Source organism: Aspergillus karnatakaensis (genome assembly GCF_047715665.1).
Source record: "Aspergillus karnatakaensis strain CBS 102800 unplaced genomic scaffold BJY04scaffold_37, whole genome shotgun sequence".
In the NCBI taxonomy this organism is placed as follows: domain Eukaryota; kingdom Fungi; phylum Ascomycota; class Eurotiomycetes; order Eurotiales; family Aspergillaceae; genus Aspergillus; species Aspergillus karnatakaensis.
The window spans coordinates 259275-279991 of record NW_027395749.1 but is presented as its reverse complement, the minus strand read 5'-3'; the positions used below and the strand labels follow the sequence as shown (position 1 = coordinate 279991).

General features: G+C 51.3%; 8 protein-coding genes across 8 annotated transcripts; 2 read left to right on the top strand and 6 right to left on the bottom strand.

Annotated features, from left to right (window-relative positions):
* Window positions 1-549: 549 nt before the first annotated feature.
* Window positions 550-3268, bottom strand: BJY04DRAFT_208660 (glycoside hydrolase family 3 protein; the record flags this gene model as incomplete). The annotated part of the gene is made up of 7 exons (XM_073714014.1): window positions 550-591; window positions 639-1250; window positions 1302-1975; window positions 2025-2460; window positions 2500-2988; window positions 3042-3089; window positions 3137-3268. 7 exons carry the CDS (start codon window positions 3266-3268, stop codon window positions 550-552), a joined length of 2433 nt encoding a protein of 810 aa, XP_073569361.1.
* Window positions 3269-5050: 1782 nt separating this feature from the next.
* On the top strand, window positions 5051-7412 carry BJY04DRAFT_193701 (uncharacterized protein; the record flags this gene model as incomplete). Its single annotated transcript, XM_073711944.1, has 4 exons — window positions 5051-5161; window positions 5214-5967; window positions 6021-7330; window positions 7389-7412. Coding segments are annotated over exons 2-3 (1310 nt in total), but the record flags the coding sequence as incomplete, so codon positions are not given.
* A 1890-nt stretch (window positions 7413-9302) lies between these two features.
* BJY04DRAFT_220139 (beta-glucosidase) lies at window positions 9303-11612 on the bottom strand (the record flags this gene model as incomplete). Its single annotated transcript, XM_073716783.1, has 2 exons — window positions 9303-11253; window positions 11317-11612. 2 exons carry the CDS (start codon window positions 11610-11612, stop codon window positions 9303-9305), a joined length of 2247 nt encoding a protein of 748 aa, XP_073569359.1.
* A 714-nt stretch (window positions 11613-12326) lies between these two features.
* BJY04DRAFT_220138 (uncharacterized protein) lies at window positions 12327-13233 on the bottom strand (the record flags this gene model as incomplete). Its single annotated transcript, XM_073716782.1, has 3 exons — window positions 12327-12494; window positions 12550-12684; window positions 12739-13233. The coding sequence occupies 3 exons, from the start codon at window positions 13231-13233 to the stop codon at window positions 12327-12329; spliced, it is 798 nt and encodes a 265-aa protein (XP_073569358.1).
* Window positions 13234-13436: 203 nt separating this feature from the next.
* Window positions 13437-14198, bottom strand: BJY04DRAFT_220137 (fungal specific transcription factor domain-containing protein; the record flags this gene model as incomplete). Its single annotated transcript, XM_073716781.1, has 1 exon — window positions 13437-14198. One exon carries the CDS (start codon window positions 14196-14198, stop codon window positions 13437-13439), a length of 762 nt encoding a protein of 253 aa, XP_073569357.1.
* A 218-nt stretch (window positions 14199-14416) lies between these two features.
* BJY04DRAFT_220136 (general substrate transporter) lies at window positions 14417-16288 on the bottom strand (the record flags this gene model as incomplete). The annotated part of the gene is made up of 6 exons (XM_073716780.1): window positions 14417-14536; window positions 14596-14957; window positions 15019-15738; window positions 15796-15982; window positions 16031-16086; window positions 16147-16288. 6 exons carry the CDS (start codon window positions 16286-16288, stop codon window positions 14417-14419), a joined length of 1587 nt encoding a protein of 528 aa, XP_073569356.1.
* A 434-nt stretch (window positions 16289-16722) lies between these two features.
* Window positions 16723-19189, top strand: BJY04DRAFT_220135 (glycoside hydrolase superfamily; the record flags this gene model as incomplete). Its single annotated transcript, XM_073716779.1, has 3 exons — window positions 16723-17030; window positions 17081-17579; window positions 17636-19189. The coding sequence occupies 3 exons, from the start codon at window positions 16723-16725 to the stop codon at window positions 19187-19189; spliced, it is 2361 nt and encodes a 786-aa protein (XP_073569355.1).
* A 392-nt stretch (window positions 19190-19581) lies between these two features.
* Window positions 19582-20475, bottom strand: BJY04DRAFT_220134 (RTA1 domain-containing protein; the record flags this gene model as incomplete). The annotated part of the gene is made up of 2 exons (XM_073716778.1): window positions 19582-19923; window positions 19948-20475. The coding sequence occupies 2 exons, from the start codon at window positions 20473-20475 to the stop codon at window positions 19582-19584; spliced, it is 870 nt and encodes a 289-aa protein (XP_073569354.1).
* Window positions 20476-20717: the final 242 nt, after the last annotated feature.

Sequence of the window (20717 nt, the reverse complement as noted above, 5' to 3'; positions counted from 1 at the left end):
CTCCCACAATGTATAGCATCTGCACCAGTTTACCGTGGAATATTATTGTCATGCAACTTTTCACCGTGCAGCGTAGATTTCAACTACCGATCAAGCCAGAAAGCCTTGCAACAGTGCAGTGTAACGGTAACGCATCCCTGATTGCTCCTGTCGGTATCTGCATTGCATGTGAGGGGCAATGAAGGCTATTTGCTCTCATACCGGGTAAATTGGACGAGGGCGCTGAGGATGGTTAATTGTCCTGAGTCTATGTACGCCATGGTTACATTTATTGTCGAGGGTAGGGCTGCTCCAACAGCAGCCACCCTCACCCATCCCTTTCCAGGGGGCGAAGCAGAAGTTAAGCTAACATCTGCCGGTCAGTATCTGACATGTCCGTCGCTTCTCCCTCGAGGCTTCAGTCATACGGGGAAGGAGCCATCCATCAGTCATACCGGAAGCGTGTACACAAGAATGCAGAATGCTCCTACGAAATAGGTGAATACATCACTCAAACACAAACGATTGATTCAAACCGTTTCTAATTGCTACTCGGTCACTCCTGGAGGACTAAAGGCCTGTCCATGAGAAAGACTTCTGAAGCTCAAACGTCTCTCGTGCCACTTCAGCTCTAGGATCTGAACTAGTTGCAAGATAACCTCGAATATTCCCGCTTCAGCCAGCCACTTTGACGACCGCTGGTCCCAAAACGAGATTGCGTACTTGTCAAGGTCAATCCTTATCGTCTGGCTGGCACAAGGCTCTAGATTGGCTTTCTTGAACGCCTTCAGTTCCCTAGATGGTCTTTCAACAGAGCTCTCCACATCCTTGACATATACCTGCACGACTTCTGCGCCGGTTACTGCTTCAACATTCTTGAGGTCCACTGTGATCGTCATTTTACGTACGGGATCACACTCGAAGATCGAAGGCACAACCAGGTTGTTGTACTCGAATTTGGTATAAGACAAACCGTGGCCAAAGTAGAACTGGGGCGGACGGTCGACTTTCTCGTAGTACCGATGCCCGATGAAAACGCCCTCTCCATATACGATGTCATGGTCAGACTTGGCAAAGTTCAGGAAAGCAGGTGTATCCTCCAGCCGGCGTGGAAAGGTCAAGGGGAGTCGTCCTGACGGGTTCACGTTCCCAAACAAGACATCCACCAGGCCGTGGCCGGTCTCCTGGCCTCCGAGCCACCCGTGCACGATGGTCTTGGCTTTGTCTGCCCAAGGCATACTGATTGCAGTCCCTGCTTCTGTGATGATGACCTGTAGTATTGTTAATGAATACTCAATCCATTTTCAGGGCTCGGTCCTTACAGCATTGGGATTTGCTTCCACCACACGCTGTATTAGCTCGTCCACGCGTCCGGGGAGACCAAGAGTCTTGCGATCGGTTCCTTCGTACTCGTAGTCGCCGCTGAGTCCGGTCAAAATAATGGTGATATCGACATTTCGGGCTAAATCAACGGCCTGTGAGATTGTTTCGTCCTCATCAACAATCTCGAATCCACCTAGGCGAACACCACCGGCTGGAGCCGCGCCAACAAGATCATCGAGCTCCTCGTTCACGAGGTGTATTTCCAAGTCGTACGCCTGACCTTTTTCGAGATCTAGATCGGCGAACCGCTCCATGGTAAAGGCACTAAAGCACGAGGTACTATCGGTTTTCTCAGGATGGCTCGTCCACAGGTCAATCCGCTCCTTCTCATCAATGAACAGTCTGAACTTTCCTGCTCCTGAAAGCCCGAACCTGTACCTTACGCTTTGGTCGGGTGTCATTGTAGTTCGAATGCGGGCGAACCATCCCTCCGGGAGGGCCTCAGGTAAGCTATCCATAAAGTGCAAGAATGTTTTTGGAGTGCTGGCTCGGTATAGCAACTTAGCTTCAGGTTTTCTGAAGTCTTTGTCGTAGACTTCGACTAAAAGGCCTTGATCGCTCGATCCCGGTTGTTTGAGCCAGGTGAGTGGTAACAGGGGTGCGAATCTATGCGCTGCAGCAGTTCATTAGCAGTAGTAAGAGAGAACAGAAGGAGGACACACAGTAGCATCCCAGAGCAGTGGAAACGTCTGACTCGTCTATTGCCTCTATAAACGCATCATACGGCGTAGACACATAGTAGGGCTCAACCTCAGAGCTCCCTCCTCCAGCCACAGCAGGGATCGTCCAATGATCACCAATCAGTGCGAACCGGTTCTTGGTATTCCTTGAAAGAGAAAGAACACCATTATCATTCTTAAGAAGAACGACAGAGTCGGCTGTGAGTTTCCGGATAAGCGCACGGGCACCTTCAGTGTTTGGATCTTCAACCGAATCACCCTGACCACTGACGATCCGGTTGATGAGCTCAAGAAGCCGTCGTACAGAGGAATCAACCGTTTCCATGGACACTTTCCGCGACCGCACAGCCAAAGCCAGGTTCTTGCCTCTGAAGTCCGGCGGCCCTGGCATTTCCAGATCCAGTCCAGCGTTGATTGCCTCCGTCGTGCTGTAAACGCCCCATCAGTCGCAGAGAACCAGTCCCTGATACCCCCAGTCTTCTCGCAGAATCTTTTTCAGCAACTTCGGGTTCTCAGAGACATGGACGCCATTGATTTTGTTGTAGGAAGACATGACAGCCCAGGGGTCCGAGTCACGGATAGCCACCTGGAAGGGCAGCGTGTGCACTTCGCGCAGGGTGCGCTCGGTCATGATGCAGTTATCCTCGATTGAGTTGTGGGATTGGTCATGTGCGGCGTAATGTTTGATGCAGGCTGCGATCCCGTTGTCCTGCAAACCCCTGATAAATTGGCCACCCAGTGTTCCGCTTAGGATTGGATCCTCGCCGAAGGCCTCGAATCCTCGGCCAATAAGTGGAGAGCGCTGGAGACAGACGACAGGCGCAAGGAGCAACTGTACCCTGTGGGCTTTTGATTCAGCGGCTAGCAGGGCGCCGACTTTGTATAGCAGGTCTTTGTCGAATGTGGCGCCTTGGCCTGTTCCGCTGGGTAGGGCTGCTACTTTGGGCTGAACGGTAGGTCAGCCGGTCGATCTGAAATGAGACAATATGGATCAGTCACCTGGTTGAAGAACCTTTCTGACCGAACGCCATGCGGACCATCTGAGGTCTGTAACATCATTAGAATCCAGCTTCAGAGGGCTAGAAGTGACAGACCTGAATCGATGGAATGCCATGGGCATCGAAGCCGCGGGTTCTGCATCGTCCTATGCCAGACAGCAGGAGTACTTTCTCGTCTAGAGTCAACTTCTGAAGGAGAATCTCAATATCCAATAGAGCCGACGCCATGTTGAGCTAGAACTAGGGAGAGTGTGGCGATGAAGCAGACTTTCGACTACAGCTTGCAGCTTATGTATACCAGAACTCGGTGAAATTTATACCGAAACACCCCCATAGCCCCTCATGCCAAGAATATATGCGCAAAGTAGGTAGAATACGAAATAAGCAGCTGGCAGAAGCGAAAAACTGTTTACTGGTGGGCGGTTTGTTTAGCTTGACCCACGGTCTGGAGAGGAGCACTCCGAGTAGTTATGTACACTCGACTTCTTGGATATACTAGTTAGCTTGAGCTGGAGGTTTACAGCTAGAATGTGAGAACCTGTGAAATCAGCGTAGAAAGTGACAGCTATTGATGCCGTTTACGGCTGCATTTCTAGACGTACATCTCAGCGGTGAAACCACTCCGTAATCTTTGCGATTCGTTGGATACTATGAAATAACTTTATGGCAAGGCCTTGAAATAGTTGGTAATGGTGCAAAGAAATTCTTTCCGATGCTCGCCAGGGCGAGTAGTTCGGGTGCGTGATCTAGACGTTGTTAATTCATTTTGTTGATTAGCTTCGATTTCACCGTATGGACACTTCTCCTCTCTTACACGCTCTTGCCTTAGCCGATTAAGCTCATGTGCATTTGCATCAGAATGCACCATCTCAATCTTTCAGGTATAGTCTTCGTCCTTCACCCAAAATGGTCAAGGTACGTCCAAAGAACGGTTGTGCACTCCAATTAGGCCGCTGTGGCCTATTAAGCTTTCATCTGTTATAGAGAATTGACGGCTGCTAGCCAGGATACAAGATGCCAAATGCTTAAAGGTTTAGTTTTGGATCACGAGCCATAAGACTTTGCCCAGCTCTAATAGTTGAATGGTCAACATGCTGTGAGAGAGGATTTCTGAGCCAGACGTTGATGGGCTCAGCGACTAACTTGTAGACAGTGTGCTCAATCCAGCTGTCAGTACACATAGTTTGGTATCGGGACATATCCTGCCTAGGGGCCGAACTCGCTCAGTCATCATACTTTATCTCATCGAGGAGACAATTTGCGCATTGGTACCGCATTTTCAAGCATTCTATTTCCACATCAAGTGTTTACCGAGAAGGGTAAAGGTACGAGGATTCTGACTTGCATCAATAAAGGATTAGAAATGCCTAACCGAGATCACGAAGCCCCAGTAAGCTATAATGATCTATATAGAGACCGTAGGTATGGGGTTACCTCCTTTAATTTAGATCATTTCGCCTTCGGCCACTTTACCACTAGGTAGCCTGTACCAGAACTGAATGTAGGAAAGAGTCTATGTTAACCGACATGTGATCAACATAAGAACGAGACAGTCCAAACCAGCCGCTGACGGGTAAGGAGAAGTATGAAGCTACGGGCTCTGAGCTGTCGACCATGGTCTATAAGCTCTGCCCTGGTTTAAGTCTTCTACGTCCATCTATGTGAGGCAGGCAGTGTCTCCAACTGCTGGAGTGCCTAACGTGCTCCAATTCTCCTGCACAGATGACTGATCGACAACTACCTGCTTAATTAAAGTACAACGATTGGAGGAGAATTATGCACTAATATCAAATCAACAGCTCCTTCCTATATAGAACTAGTATAGATGCCTCAGGATCCTCACGATCCTGAGGGATAAATACGGTCTCAATTCTCTATAGATTCGAGAAAATCAGACCTTTATTCCTCAACGTTCTTCATCTCTTCTTATGACGGCCGACTCTGATTAATAATCTATTCTGACGTACAGGCTAAGGTCGTGACAAAAATGCGAGTCGAACACAGTGCACTGACTAGCTCACTAGTGCCCCAAGCCCGGGAGCTTTTATAATTTGTATCTATTGTCAAGGGGCTCCTGACGTCACCGACCTTAGATTTTACATTCACATTCGGTCTGAAAGACTAATCACCTATGCTATCAGTACGTACTGTGATAGACTTAGGATTAACTTACTTCAGAAATCAAAACCCCCATCACTCCTGATAGCCACACTTTTCAGTTATTACCTTGGACCGCTAGAATGGGTTCATTTACCACCCGTTGAATATAAGCAACATCATTGGCCAATTTTGCCATGTTTGCTGCACTTCCGATAGCGCTTCTGTACGCCCAATGATTGGATCCCAAGCGCAATCACAAGAGTGGAAGCTGTGATATACAATCTGATTAGTTAACCGATACCCACCATCGTTAGTAAGCCTGCCTGTTCAGCGATTCATAAGACAGCTCATTCCTGAGACCAGCATCTTTCTAATTGTGTGCTTCTCTCCCCTCTTCAGAGCCCTGTAAGAATGGCAGATCCCATAAGCCTTGCTTCCGGGCTACTAGCTCTCGCCACTTTCGCTTTCCAATCAAGCCTTAGTCTATATGACATGGTTAAAAGCTTTCGCTCACATCCAACACGCGTGCGTGAGCTTATGGAGGAGCTTGAAGCCTTAAGTGGGGTTCTGGGACCGCTCGTTGATAACGTCCAATCCACTAGTGATACAGCCCTTTCTGTGCTCAATCTTCCATTATTACGATGCGGCAATGCATGCAAAGAATTTGAGCAAGAAATCATGAAATGTGCTAGTCGGTCTAACGCCACTCGAACAAGCTTTCGCGACTGGGCAAAGTTGAAGTACATGGGTGATGACATCGATGGTTTCAGGAGAGTTCTAGCAGCGTATAAGCTGACCATTAATATCGCTCTTACGGATGCAAATCTGTAAGTCACTAATATAAGTCTTGATGCTTTCTTCCTCTTAACTAATTAATCAGTCAAAAATCTACCATTACCGCGGAAACTCTTGAAAATTACGAGGTTCTTATCGAAACTGCAAAAATCGATCTTGAGACTCATCTTGAGGCTATCGACGAAAAGTTAGAGCTTATTTTGGGCAAAGCTATGCCAGGATCTGATAAAGCCTCACTGGAAGTTCAGCAAATAAAAGAAGAGCGGTTGAGCACGGAGAAATGTCTTCAGATATGTGCTCAGTTGTCCGAGCATATCAGTCAGATTCAAATCTCGCCCGCGAGCAATGGCTCTCCTCGCTCATCTAATCCGGATGCGTTATCCGAAAGACTCACTAGTACGGGTTTGCAGGAATGCCAAGAGAGCCTTAAGCATACATCCGCAAAGTTGGAAACGCATATGCATAGTCTAATCGATCGATTATTGAGCAAATCCGCATCGGCATCGGCATCGGCGTCACAAGAAGAATTGACTGACCTCGCCCGGCTGCGAGATGAATGGAAAACGACTCGGCAATGCATTGATATCTGCTCCAAAGCAGACGTCCATTTTAAAGAAGCCATTACAACTGTGGACAACTATGCCACCGGTGATGCTATCCAGTTCATGGTTTCAACTGATGGGCAGGTTATCCACGGGAAAAACCGCGGACTTGGGTGGAGGTCAAGACAGGTTGGAGGCCACCTTAATGATACCTCCCTTCAGCAGCTATCCAAAGATTTTACTACCATAAACATTCACCGCACCACAAGTGATGACTTCTCCTCATCCAACAATACAACCGCAACTGCTACCGATACGCTCTCGAGCGAATCCTCTTCAGAATTTAACAGACGATATGGACCAGGGTTTCAACTTACTCCAACATCCACGCCGAGCATAAGCGGACCTTGGAAGGGCTCAACCGGCAGTGGATCTAATTAGAATATGCAAGGGTTAGGAAATGGTTAGTCCATGATCTTTCTTTTCCATTCTGCGCCAGCACTCCACGACCGTTCACTCGTCCGGTAGTTGCAGTCATGTGAAATGCAGCTACGAATCAAATAACTTTTCTGACGGTCTGATATTCCACTACGTTATGATACATGGTTCAAGCCCGGATGGACGTTTGAGACTGGATTGTGTCGGATTAGTTTATCTAGTTTATCGACTGCTCTAAGCGCCCTGACTCTGTTTTTAGAATTTTGATACGTGTGATATTTGGGAAGTTTCAAGTATTCACCCCCTCAGGCACAACGTTAAATTTTAAAGTAACTCTGATTGGTTCCGAATATTTCACTTCGGGGCTTTGTTCATCTCAGTCCTAGTTCGGTCACCAGAGACGCTGTTGGAACTCGTAAGATTTCAACATATCCACATTGGATGCTTGAGCGATTTTTGAATTTGTTGTCTAGGCTGGCTCAAATTGCTTTTCTAACAATCTCTGGTCCAACCTCATGATTGGCCCGGAAGCGTATGCTACAGATGGAACATTGTAGGCCCTTCGTCTGTTCGATTTCGAATTGACTGATAACAACCGACCGCCTTCAGCCTGACTCTGGGTACATAGCTATGATTGACTTACAACTCAGCTAAATCTCCACTTCAGCGCTTCAGGCCCCAGCCGCCAAAATATTTACATTGCTGAGACGCTCTCTCTTTTGGAAATGGCTTCGTCATAGGATAAGCGTCCTCAGCGACTACTTATTCTTGAGATAAATGGATTTCAGAACTCAGTTGGGCACTAGCTTCAAATGCTCTATGACAGATAGGTTTGAGTTGATGTCCTAGTAGAATGGATACCTTGGGCGGACAGCGAGAGGCACATGATCGATTTCATCTGAAGTCTATATAGGAGCTCTACTTGGGACTCTAGGCCGAGGATTGAGTTAGACGTGTGGTAAAACACCGAAAGGGTCGGATGGACGATAAAAGACTGCTCGGTTGGTAGACCCCTAGGTTGATGACCCCGACAGTAAGATAAAGTGCGCAAGCCTTGTGATGTAGCACCAGGCGAGCCAGACATTGCGCCTCTAACCTGGCCGAGAGACAGACTGCGGTCGTATGACCCGCATCGTGATATGGCAACCGACTGGCATGGAGACCAAGTGCAAGTTCTAGATAGTCTTCTAAGTACATGGCTGCGACCCTTTGGGGCTGCAGCGCACCCTGATGTAACTGAGTTTCCAGGGGTCGTTTCACATCAAAATTCCAACTCTCGCACGATTGATCTTGTTATTTGTTATTAATTGCAGACTCTACCCGGAAATGTATAATGATTTTATTGGTGTAATCCCTTTGGCCAGGGCACTGGGTTCCTGCAGACAATCATTATAGAGTATTGCCTTTCTCGCCTCCTTTCTCACCACCTGCTCTACCTCTGACGGCTCCGACCGATTAACGATGACTTCGTATGCCGCCCTTTAAAACCAATCTTTCCCCCAGACTCGGAACACGATAATTATAGGATACCTAAGCATGCGCCTTTGCCCCACTCGGCCGCGCATCCCGCGCTGGCCAAGCAAAGATCCGAAGCGTGAAATGATTGCTTCACTTCCCCTTACTATGGGTTGTCGCACGTATCACTGTTAGAGCTAGATCTTGTAACTCTCGAAAGGGACTAGCTAACCGAGCACTGGTGTATACTTCAAGCTGTTTCCGATCGTGCTTGGTATCTCCCTCATCAGTCTTAACAGCCTAGAGCAGTTGTGCCACTGATGTTACAAGAGTCCGGGTCACTACGAGGCCGCTTATAGAACTCGTTAGGGAACTGAAACTACCTTTATTAATTCCAGCGCGAATGCATTTATTGATAGTGACCCTGTGGAGTAATCCATTGTAGGAATGCCCGTTCAGGATGGGGTCCGTTCATTTCTATTGGCAGTCGTCTACCCCTAGCGAGGTCATACAACTCATAGACACCATCCCAATTGTTCTCCATTTCCATCTTCGCTCGTAGACGTGGGGCGTGGCCATGATCCCCCGCCAGGTGGATCCCTTCAGAGCCTCTTTCGTCTCTCGGGTACTGGTTTTTCCCAGCAGAGATGGAGTGTTCGGCAGGACCTTTTTACCTCGAGAATCACTCTTCACCGCTGTGACGGCCACATTCGTTAAATAGGTTTTTATATACCTGAAGGAATTTTGGGGTAGTGATGATAATACGGTGTACAAAGCGGCTATCCCTGAATCGGTGAAGCCGGCCCGAGACGGGAATTCACAGGTCCTCGCTTTACAATGCAGATGGCAGGATCCACGTTACTCCAACCCCTAGCATAAATCATACTCATTCATTCCATCACTATACTTTCCATGTGCACAGATTCAATCAACTATCTATCCAACGGCAGCTCAACTACAGCCTCGGCCCTGATATCCCTCGAACTGAATCCAACCTTAAGTCCAATCTCCCCCTTCGGGAGAACCCACTGCTGAGAAACCGTGTCCCAGTAGCTCAGATCCCGCCGTAATAGCTCAAACTCCACCGCACGCGATTCTCCGTGCTCTAGCAATACCTTGTCAAACCCTCGGAGTACCTTCTCTGGTGTTCCTGCTGGGGTGGAATTGCGTGGAAGAGACGCATACAGCTGAGGCACGGCCGATCCTCGCTTCGATCCTGAATTGGAGATTCGGGTCGTGACTCGCACGATGGGCGTCCACAGGTCGGGGTTCCCGCCTTGCTGGACGCCAAGGGACGCATTGGGCTTCGGTGTGAGGCGCCTGCTTAGGGTTTGGACTTTGAGGGTCTCCTCCATCGTGAAAGTGGTGTAGCTGAGGCCGAACCCGAATTCGAAGAGCGGTTCGATGCCCTCGGCGTCGAGGCGGCGGTAGTCTATCAGCTGGCCCTCTGTGAAGTCCGCCTGCCACGCGTTTGGGGATGTCACCTCGGATGCTGTCAGGTTTACAATCGGGATGTCGTAGTCCTTAGGGTCTTTAGCGATTGGGTACGGTAGGTGACCGGATGGGTTGACGTCCCCCCATAGCACGTCGACGATGGAGTTTCCGGATTCATGGCCTGGGAGATGCGCAGCCAGGATCGCCTTGACGCTGGGGTTGTTTGCCCAGGGCATGGAGTTGATACTGGCTGAGTGGGTGATGACAATGGTATTGGGGCATTTCCGGGCCACGTTCTCGACCACGAGGGTGGAGTTCCAGTCGGCCTCGTAGCTGGGTCTGTCCTGGACTTCTCCGGCGTAGGTGTTCAGGAATACGAGGCATACATCAGGAATGGGATAGATGCTTGAAAAGTCGCCGGCTGCTATGACCGAGTTCTGCAGTATGTGCTGGACTCTCGCCCCTATCGTCTTGGCGCGCGCCTTGATGGCTTCGATCGGGGAGACGATATAGCTGTGACGCACCGTACCGGCGCCGCCGCCCAGGGGAAGAGTCCCGACCTCGGACTGTCGCATGACGACTAGGCCTTGGCTGGGGTCCGCGGCGTCATTGCCGAACACTCCAATGTTGAGCGGGGACTTGAGTGGGAGAGTCGCGTTGACATTCTTCAACAGAACGGTGGCTTCGGCGGCCAGTTTTCGAATCAGCCTGGCATGATCCCCTCGGACATCCCGGGTTGGGGGTGGCGGAGAGGGCAGCAGGTCCAGCACATTGGACCAGGCCGCAAAGGTATACTCCATCGATCGATCGACGGGGGGGTAATCAGGCCGGTCCTGGCCGAAGTAGAAGTACGGCGTCATGATGCGGGTGATCATCTGGTCGACGCGGTCTTCAGTGATTGAGCCGTCCTCTACCATAACGGTGATGTAAGCGCCCCAGTAACTCGCCCCAGTCTGCATATGCTCGGCGCTCAGTGCGCCAGGCATGTTCAGGTCGAGCCCTGCGTTGATGGACTTGGCGCCAGAGTGCGTTGCAAACCAGTCCGACACGACAAACCCGCGAAAGCCAAGCTCGTCCCGTAAAATGCCATTCAGCAGTGCATCATTCTCGCAAGCGTAGGTCTGATTGAGCCGGTTGTAGCTGCACATGGCACTTGCCACCCCGGCTTTGACCGCGTCGGCAAACGGCCACATGTAGAGCTCGTGCAATGTCCTGTCATCGATGTTGGAGGAGATACCTTCGACACGAGTGCCGTCGTCGAGGATACTGTAGCTGCGCTGAGTCTCCTGTTCGTTGCCGACGATGTGTTTGGCGCAGGCTTGAACCCCATTCGACTGTATGCCCCGGATTGTGGCCGCAATGGCAATTCCTGATAAATATGGATCCACCGAGAAGCCTTCCCAGTTGCGGCCGCCCAGCGCGTGACGACCCAGCGGTCCGGCAGATGGTCTATGGCAGGGAAGAATGAGTATACAATTTCCCTCGCGCGCGGGCTATACCTAGGAAGCTTACCCTAATGCAACCTCGATCCCCTTGGCTCGGAACTCCTGTCCCATTGCCACCCCCCGCTGATACATCATATCCTTATTCCAGCTGGCGCCGGCGCTGAGGCCCGACGGGAAGGCGCTGGTGAGATCGGCCAAGTTGACTCCGTTGGGTCCGTCCTGCATGCACCACCCAGAGAATCCCACCCGCTCAATGGGGAGGATGTTCCCAATACAGCTGCTGCCTGCCCCAATGGCCAGTGTTCCTGTAACCATTCTGCTCTTCTCGGTCAGGTTGAGCTGCGATGCAAACTCGCTCGCCATTGCTTGGGCGGTGTTTCAGTCCCGGAAGCCCGGCACATCTCGGGCTGGGAAGCAGATTAGCGTCGTGGACATGAATCCAGCCCGTTCAGGTGGGAGGTATCAAGGTACCTGAGAATGTGTCGAGCGGACTGGAGGCTGCGCAGCCTGCAAAAGTAAGAAGGACAGTTGGGAGAAACATTCTCTAGTAGAGCTGTGTTCATGGAAGTAGGGCTCCATGTAGAGTTGATCTTCAAGCTTTTATACCGTCTCCTTCTGTATACCCCGCTTTGAAGCCTGAATACGTATTCTATGGCACAGTGAAGCTATCTCACTAGGCAGCGGGGTACATTAGCACTGGAAAAATCAGTAACTATTAGTGGAGGGATCCTGCCGATGCCGCTTTCGGAAGTGAATACGATCATACAATCATTTCTACTACGGAGTACGGATCGTCTGGCTCCGAGAAAACCTGGCGTCGTTTGCATCTCCTGTAGTTAATGCATAATTCTATTAATGCCTGAAGGCCGTCCGGGGCGTGGCAAAGGAACACACTTGACTAGTCACTATATGAATGTCGGGATCTTCTACGCGAGCCCTTTCCCTACGGAATACAAGCCAAGTTGCTCACAATATACAATCCCGATCTGAATGGTACCTACTGGTTGTCGCTACAATAAACTCTGGAGGCGAATAACAATTATTGTTGAAGAGGGTGCGAGCTGCTACTGTATTATGTCACTCAACCCCCCCAAGGGCCTGCGTATCCTGAAGGGAAAATCGGTTCATATCTGCAAGAAATACCAGTAACTCATGCAGGATCAGCGAAGCACGACTTGCAAGATCGTCCGGGATGTCTTCATCTCGCAACAAGAGCGACTCTGCAACGCGTCTCACTTTGACCGTCTAGAAAGAGAAACGCTGTCAGCAGAATACAACGATGCAACTGAGTCCAGCTTACAATACTAAGCCCGTTTGCCTCGAAGGCCTCGATATTCGAGGACTGGATGAAGGCGAGCAGCTCTTCGCCTATGCGGATGCGTTCCACCGTCCACGCTATTCTCTTGTGGCTTATGCAGGAGGGATCTCTTTCCTTCTGGCTTATGAGTTTCCGTTCGAGGATGACGCACTAGGCCCAGATCTTGGTGACCTGGAGGTTGGCACGGAGAGCTGGGATGGAGTCGAAATGGGCATTGTCCGGCCGAGTGCTATCGCCATAGGTATGGGAGGCATTGGGATGGGAGGCATTGGGATGGGAGGCATTGGGATGGGAGGCATTGGGATGGGAGGCATTGGGATGGGAGGCATTGGGATGGAATTGAAATAGCTGTGGAGCGTTGTCTAGGGTTTGGCTTGCCTGGGGTAGCATCATGTCATAGATATCAGACGGTATACTCTCCACATCGGGTTGTATATGTTCTGGCTGTAAAAGATGGGTTGCTGTACCCGGTATGATGTCTGTAGCAAAAGGGCGTGGCTGGACGAAAACCAGATAGATCCGCATCAGACAACCGAGCGCAGCTGTAATCAGGTCGGAGCCTTCCTGCATAATCACCCCCGAGCGGAAAGCCATAAACTCTTCCTGTCGGATGAGTCCGTCTGGAGATATTGGTTCCCAGCGAGGATTCTCACCGTTGAACCCCATGGTAATACTGGCATGGCTAGATAAAGGTTACATCAGAAGGGTACTTGGGGTGCAAATGATGGTGAGAAAGCATATATTTCCGAGATAACATACAACCAGTATGTTTTCCTTGCCGAGTCAAGCTGCGCCGCATCAAGGCCCGTAAACCCGTTGACAGAGTCATAGCCAAGTCGCCGAATGTGACCTCGCATCTCATTCAAGCATCAGTAAGCTCTTCCAGGAAGCCCGATGAGGCCCGCGGCAAGCGTCATGTAATAGGCAGTGAGGCATTTGGCGTGCGAGCCGATTTCAAAGTACTCCCGTGGTCGCAAAGATTGGATGAATTCCTCGCACTCTTGGAGGAACTCGCGGCAGGAGGATGGGCGGAGGTTGCAGTCCTGTGCCTTGTAGTCATGGAACTTCCTGGGGAATGTAACAATGTAGTAAGCACATATGCTCAGGACGAGGCTAAAAGCCTCCGGCTCAGGAACGCTGCACGAATCAGGGTTGGAGAAATAAGCCTCGAGCGAAGCTGGGCAAACCACGGGGGTTATCGGGTAGATGGTGAGGAAGAAGGACTGCAATATTCTGTCCAGGGTCCCTGTTGAACAGGCACTGAACGAGGCCCAGAGGGACGTTCGAGTGTGCGAGTTGGTCCCAGACAAGGATTGAAAATCCAGAGGATCAGCGCCGCTAAGTTGATCTCGTGGCAGATCAAAAGCAGAGCTTGACTGCAATCCACTGAAGCATTCAGTAGATAGTCTGCTGGGTGTTGTCGGAACAACCCTGGTCTTCGTTGGTCGTTCAAAGGTGCATGCTATGTCCAGGAGCTGACACTGGCGACATCTCCTCTGGCCATCTTCCTCCCCATCCGTGGATGGTTTTATGGAGGGTTCTCGTCGAAGAGCACGAGCCTCGCCCTGGGGCTGGCAACGGATCTTCTGAATGTAGCAAGCGTCGCAGGCACGGCGAGGGCGCTTGTCCATGGTAACAGCTAAGCTCAGATCAACTGAACGGTGGGTAAGTGAAAAGGCCCCGTAGGTGAGTGTGGCGAAGCCAGCCAATCTTATATCTTCTACTCTGGTCCTGGCCAAGCTACTAAACTAACTCACGAACCAACCAATCACTGTTTAAATAACGTGTTGGTATGCTAAAACTAGTCGAAAGCAGCCCACTCATCCACCCCAACCTACTATCTAACTATCTATACCTTTTCCTCCCCATTGCGCCTTCGCAAAAACTGGGGCCCAAGGTCAGTCTTTGCAAACCTGCGCGCCGGAATCTCTCTGGCGTAAAGCTCATCGATCTCTTCAAACGTGCGACCCTATGAGAGGCAAAGATTATTGGTATCACATTCCTAGCCCAGGATGGAATCGTACATACCTTGGTCTCCGGATAGAAGAAAAACACGAATACGTCGCAGACAACAAGGATTCCAAAGAAGACAAAAGCAACTTTGCCACCCATCTGCGCCTGGTCTGGGTTGACCATGTATGGCAGCGCAAACGACCATATACAGATCGGTAGAACATTGACAACGGTACCAAGCGACTGGGTGAGATTGCGTAGGGAAGAAGTCGATACTTCAGCAATCAACGTGTAGCCAACTGAGCCGATCGAAGCCTGGTACATGAACCCCCAAACAGCCATGAAGCTGACCTGTAAGAGAAGGACAGGGCGCCCTTTCTCTGGAAAGCACCCAAGGGCTCCGTTGATCACCAGGCTTACAGTGCAGAAGAGTAATCCTGTGTAGCAAAGACTAGTCAGTCTCCGCTGGAAATGTAGAGGGATAGTGGGCTCACAAACCTGAAAGAATCAACCCACGCCGACCCATCCGGTCAACAAACAGCCAGCTTGCCATGTTCCCAACCGCCATTGCCCCCGTGATTCCAAGCGATATATCAAAGACCAGATCGCCTTCCAGTCCTCCTAGCTGCATGAAATACCCCATATACCCGAGGATCCAGGAGATCCCCGAGCAGGCCTGGATGAAGAACACGCTAACAGCAACAAGGGTTCGGATGCGATTGGCCCTATTGAAGAGGTCTTTCACAGATCCCGCACTCTCCTCTGCGGTGGCTGTGAGATTGAGTCGGATCTGTTCGATCAATTGATCGACCTCTGTGGTTGGGGAATATAATGTCTGAATACTCCTCCGGGCGGCCTCGACCTTGCCACGCGCCACCAGGCGTGTTGGAGATTCAGGAATAAAGTATAGAAAGAGAAGTCCGACTGCCGCGAACCCCCACTGCACAGCAAACAGAATCCGGTACGAATTCGGGCCTTGCATGATCTTCTGCGTTTCACGCATGATGCCGTATCCCATCACCTGTCCAGTCACAATGCTGAAATTGACGGCGGCCACCATGATTCCACGAAGTCTCTGGGGCGCGACCTCGGCGCAATACACCGGGGCGGTGGTCACAAAGACTCCAAGGGGAACTCCAGTCAACAGCTTCCCAACGAGGAACATGCTCATGTTGCCGACCGAGAACCACTGACAGAATACTCCACCGACTGTGATGACTGCCGACGGTTAGTAAAAGGATCCTTCTTGGAGTCGGAATAGAGCCCAGCACTTACTGTGGCCAACAAAGATACAGATCTTCTGGCCCCATCGATTGGCGATCAGACCGGTCAGGGCACATCCAACCACAAGCCCAACCATCGAGACAGCGGTAAAGGCGAGCTGCCACTTTGCCGCAATCACATATTGGCCGTGATAGAGATAACCGTAGCCTCGGCGCCATTGAGGGAGTGACAAGACGACCTACTCACAGGTTAGTATGTGCTCGAGAACCTGCCCGTAGTCTCTTACCCCCGAAGCAAGCCCGTCATAACCCCACATGATACAAGTAAACAGCATGTAGCAGCCTGCGCAGTGATAGATTAGTATCTACCTCACGCAGAGCAGGCTGTGGGTGTGTCTCTTACAACATGCCATTGCTATTGGGTGTCTTTTGACAGTCTCCCATTTCGAATCATTGGTCCACGCTCCAGCTTCAGGCCCGTCGGAGGCAGCACGCTCAATCTCTGCTGCCGACGCTTTCTCAACAAACTGGGAGTGGGAAGCCATGGTGACCTTGGTCTTGGTTTGATGGGTTGACCGGGAATTCCACGAGCTTTAAGAAGTTTTCCACGAGAGTGCGAGAGTCCCGATCTATACACTTCCCCAGACCATAAGAGATCCGGGGAAATCCTTCTCCTTTTGGCGGGAAGGTTTTGACGAGCCAAGCCCGGGGCAATGGCAAGTTTAGCCGTGGCAAGGTATAGTATCATCAGGGCTATATGATGAGCCATGTCTTTTCGCCTAAATTTGCTTGACGACCGGAGCTTCCAATCCACAGGCCCAATTGGCTCCCGGATGCTGCTCAATCCGAGCTGTTTTCCGCAGATCCGGCCGAATGTAGGGTTAGACCAGCTATCACCTCAGCTTCGACTTGCATATACAAAAGGCTAAAAGCAGATAGTACCGCTTGCTTTCTGGCATTCACACTTACGACCAATACCATGGCAGCGGTCGTAATTTCCAAGCAGAACTGGGCGTCTCTTATTCAGGAGATGACCCTGCAAGAAAAGTGCAGCCTCCTGGCGGGTGCGGACTTCTGGCATACGGCTGCGATCGAACGGCTGGGAATCCCGTCTTTGAAGATGAGTGATGGCCCCAATGGCGCTCGCGGTGAGAGTTTTGTGGGAGGAAAGTCCAGCGCCTGCTTTCCGGCCTCCGTCTCTCTGGCTGCTTCATGGGATACCGCTCTTGTAAACGCCATCGGCGGGGCATTGGCTGAGGATACCAAGTCCAAGGGAGCCCATGTGCTGTATGTCCTGTCCTCCTGCTGTATACTTTTGCTCTAATCGTGTCCTCTAGACTAGCGCCAACCGTCTGTCCACACCGTCATCCGCTGGGAGGCCGCAACTTTGAATCGTTTTCGGAAGATCCCTTTCTCGCAGGATCTCTCGCAAACCAGTACATCAAAGGACTGCAGGGCAACGGGATCGGGGCGGTTATCAAACACTATGCGGCCAACGAACAAGAGACTAGCCGAATGAAGGTTGATGTACAAGTCAGTGAGCGGGCGCTGCGCGAGATATACCTTCGGCCATTCGAGATCGCCATCAAAGACGCCCACTCGCTGGCAGTCATGACTGCGTATAACTCCGTCAACGGGGCGCATGCTGATATGAACGAATTTCTGATCAAGAAAGTCCTAAGGGAAGACTGGGGGTTCAAAGGCCTTGTCATGAGCGACTGGGGAGGAACGAACTCAACTGCTGCGTCGTTGAACGCTGGCCTGGATCTGGAAATGCCTGGCCCGCCCATTCATCGGACATTTGACGCAGTTCAGGAGGCCCTCCAGAGTGGAGAGGTCATATGGAATCTCTAGACGCCCGCGTGACATCTTGCCTGCGATTTCTGGCGCAGACCGACACGTTCAAGAGTCCCCCTAGAAATGGTACCGAGGAGCAGGCCGTCGACCTTGCTGAACACCGAGCCCTGATCCAGCAGGCAGGGGCGGAGAGCACTGTCCTTCTCAAGAACGAGTCGAACATACTTCCATTGCATCCCCAAGAATACAAATCCATTGCTCTACTGGGCCTCGCCAAGGAGTATCTCGGCCATGGAGGCGGATCGGCTGCTGTTAATAGCCACCATAAGGTCACCCCTTTCGACGCATTTTCTGAGGCTCTCGGGGGGTCATGCGAGCTCAAGTATGCTGAAGGTGCTCGGATAACACTTTTTTTGCCCACTATTTCTGCAGACGTGACCACCAGCGAGGGCCAACCCGGATTTGATGTCCGAGTAACCTTTACAGATGCAACGCTCCCGAAGTTGCTCGTCGTACCGGCCGCCTCGTTGCATCACGTCCAGGAAAAGAATATCCACACTGCAGAGATGACGGGTATCTACAGGCCTTCTGAAAGTGGTGCTCATTATATCACGCTCAATCTATTTGGGGAAGCAACCGTGACTATCAACGGAGAGGTTGTGCTGCAGGCTAACTGCTCCGACGACCTGATGGGCAACCTGCTGGGTGCCTCCACCGCAGTCCATGTGCAACACGACTTTGTCGAGGGTCAAAAATACGAGATCAAGATCTATGCCACATCTGCCGACTGCTCCGACAGCGGACTTACGATTATTGGCGACCGATTCATTACCTTTACCCTGGGAATGATGCATCAGGCCGAGTACGAAGCCGACCTCATCTCCCCTGCTGTTGAAGCTGCTCGATCCTCCGACATTGCTATTGTCTTTACCGGCCACACGCCTTCGTGGGAGACCGAAGGCGTGGACCACGCGTCCTACGCACTCCCCAAGGATGGAAGCCAGGACAGGCTTGTCGAGGCAGTGGCGACTGCTAAACCAAATACGATTGTAGTCAACTCAACAGGATCTCCCGTCAGCATGCCATGGGCTTCAAAGGTTGCAGCCATCGTCCAGGCCTGGTTCCCCGGTCAAGAAGCAGGGTACTCCATCGTGGACGTGCTACTTGGAAAGGCCAACCCAGGCGGTAAGTTGCCCGTCACATTCCCTCGAGCTCTCGACGACTGCCTCGCAGATGCAAACTTCCCAGGTAACGTGGAGAGTCGCGTTGTGGAGTACAAGGAAGACGTCCTGGTCGGTTATCGCCATCACGACCGCCACCCAGAGGGCGTCCTGTTCCCTTTCGGGTTCGGGCTTTCCTATACCACTTTTACGATCGACGACGCCTCCGTGCGAGTATCCACTCAATCGGTTTCTGGAGCTAGCAAACCCTTTTGCGTGCAGGTGAGAGTTGAGACAACCGGCCCGGTCCGCGGAAGTGAAGTTGTGCAGGTCTACATCCAGCCCCCGGCCAACACGTCCGTACAACGGCCCCTGAAGGAGCTCGCTGGCTTCGGGAAGATACAGCTAGAAGCGGGAGAGGGTGGATGGGTGGATATTATGATCCCGCTAAGGGCTTTTGCCTATTGGAACAGCGAGAAAGGGATCTGATCCGTCGACGCGGGAGACTATGCTCTCCATGTTGGCACTTCGAGCACTCTGATCCATACTGTCAGGACCGTTACTGCCACAGCATTTGATATCCCTGTTGGTCGGGCTTAGAGTTGCACATTCCTACCTATAGACATCCACTTACTTTATGTGCCGCGTTGATCCTTACAGCCTTGTATAATGCTCAAAAATTGTCGAACCACTTGGTAAGAATCATGAATGATGGTCTGGTCTCGGCTGTTGCAGGGTATAGTCTTTTCAACTCAAGGAGTTATTCTGGCTGCAGTTGAACGAGGTATGATCGATCTATTTCCATCCATTCTAAGCCAAAACATCAAAACATCTAACGCCAGCAGAAGAAAATAAACCTAAAAAAAGCAAGCCAGCTCGCCCTACACCTTGCTCTGAAAGCTGGTCATGCTCAGCAGCTGAGAATGGGTACTCTGCACCTCCTGTCGAATCGTGCCAGGATGCCAGTACCCCCAGATCACCATAACCGCCCACATCAGCACCGAGTCAAAGACATACAAAGGCCATTCATTCGCCAGCAGATACCCCTTATTCCCCATCGCATACTCCACAACGCGGAACAGCGAGCGCACCATGATCAGCCCACTAACCGCATATAGCGGATACAAGTAGCGTTTCCAGGCCGACTCCGCAGCGAGCGGGACCCTCTTCATCCTCCGCTCAAAGACAAAAGAGGTGGCCATGAAGAATCCAAAGACGAGAATCTAGATCATCAGGCCGCCGATCACTATGCCCTTGGCCATACTGGCCATGCCGTCCATGGCCATCAGTCCGGCGCCGGTGCCCTGGATCAGGAAGGAGATGATGTCCCCCGCGACGAAGGTCTTTGTGAGCCATTGGATGCGGATCAGGGAGTATTTCTCGGCGGCGACGCTGATTAGTAACCGGGCGAGAAACATGTAGATGGAGGCGGCGTAGAGCACGGGGGCGAGGAGGATGAAGACGCTTTGGATGATGTAGGGCATTAATTGGGCGGTTTTGTTGGTGCAGTCTGCGCGGGCGCCGTAGCCGATGACTTGGACTGTCGGGAGAGGGGCGGGGATTAGACGAGTAGATACAGGAGCAGAGGGGGGTAAGAACATACACAGGCCTCCAATCACAAAGGGGATGCAGAAGCGGGCTTTGGTCTTCCATGCTTGCCAGGTGTGGTATGCAGTGGCGGCGAGAAAGAGGAGGAGGAAGACGATGGAGGCCGCCATTGAGGGGACATACTCCCAGAGGTAGTAGTCGCCGCGGTAGGGCTCGAGTTTGACCATGGTGATTGAGATTGAGGAGTGACTGAGTTTGATTCTCTCGACTTTGGCGAGAACTTACTTATAGATAGAATAGAGTGGCCCTCTGGTCCGTCTGTAGGTATGGATCCACCCTGAATCGTCGGTACGAGAATACGAACGCGCGTCCAACCCAGCCCCAGTGCTGGTTTCAGTTTGACCATAGCCAAGTCAAGTCTACTGATCTCGTCAACAGGAGAATGGGATGAAGGATTCCCTAAAGTCTT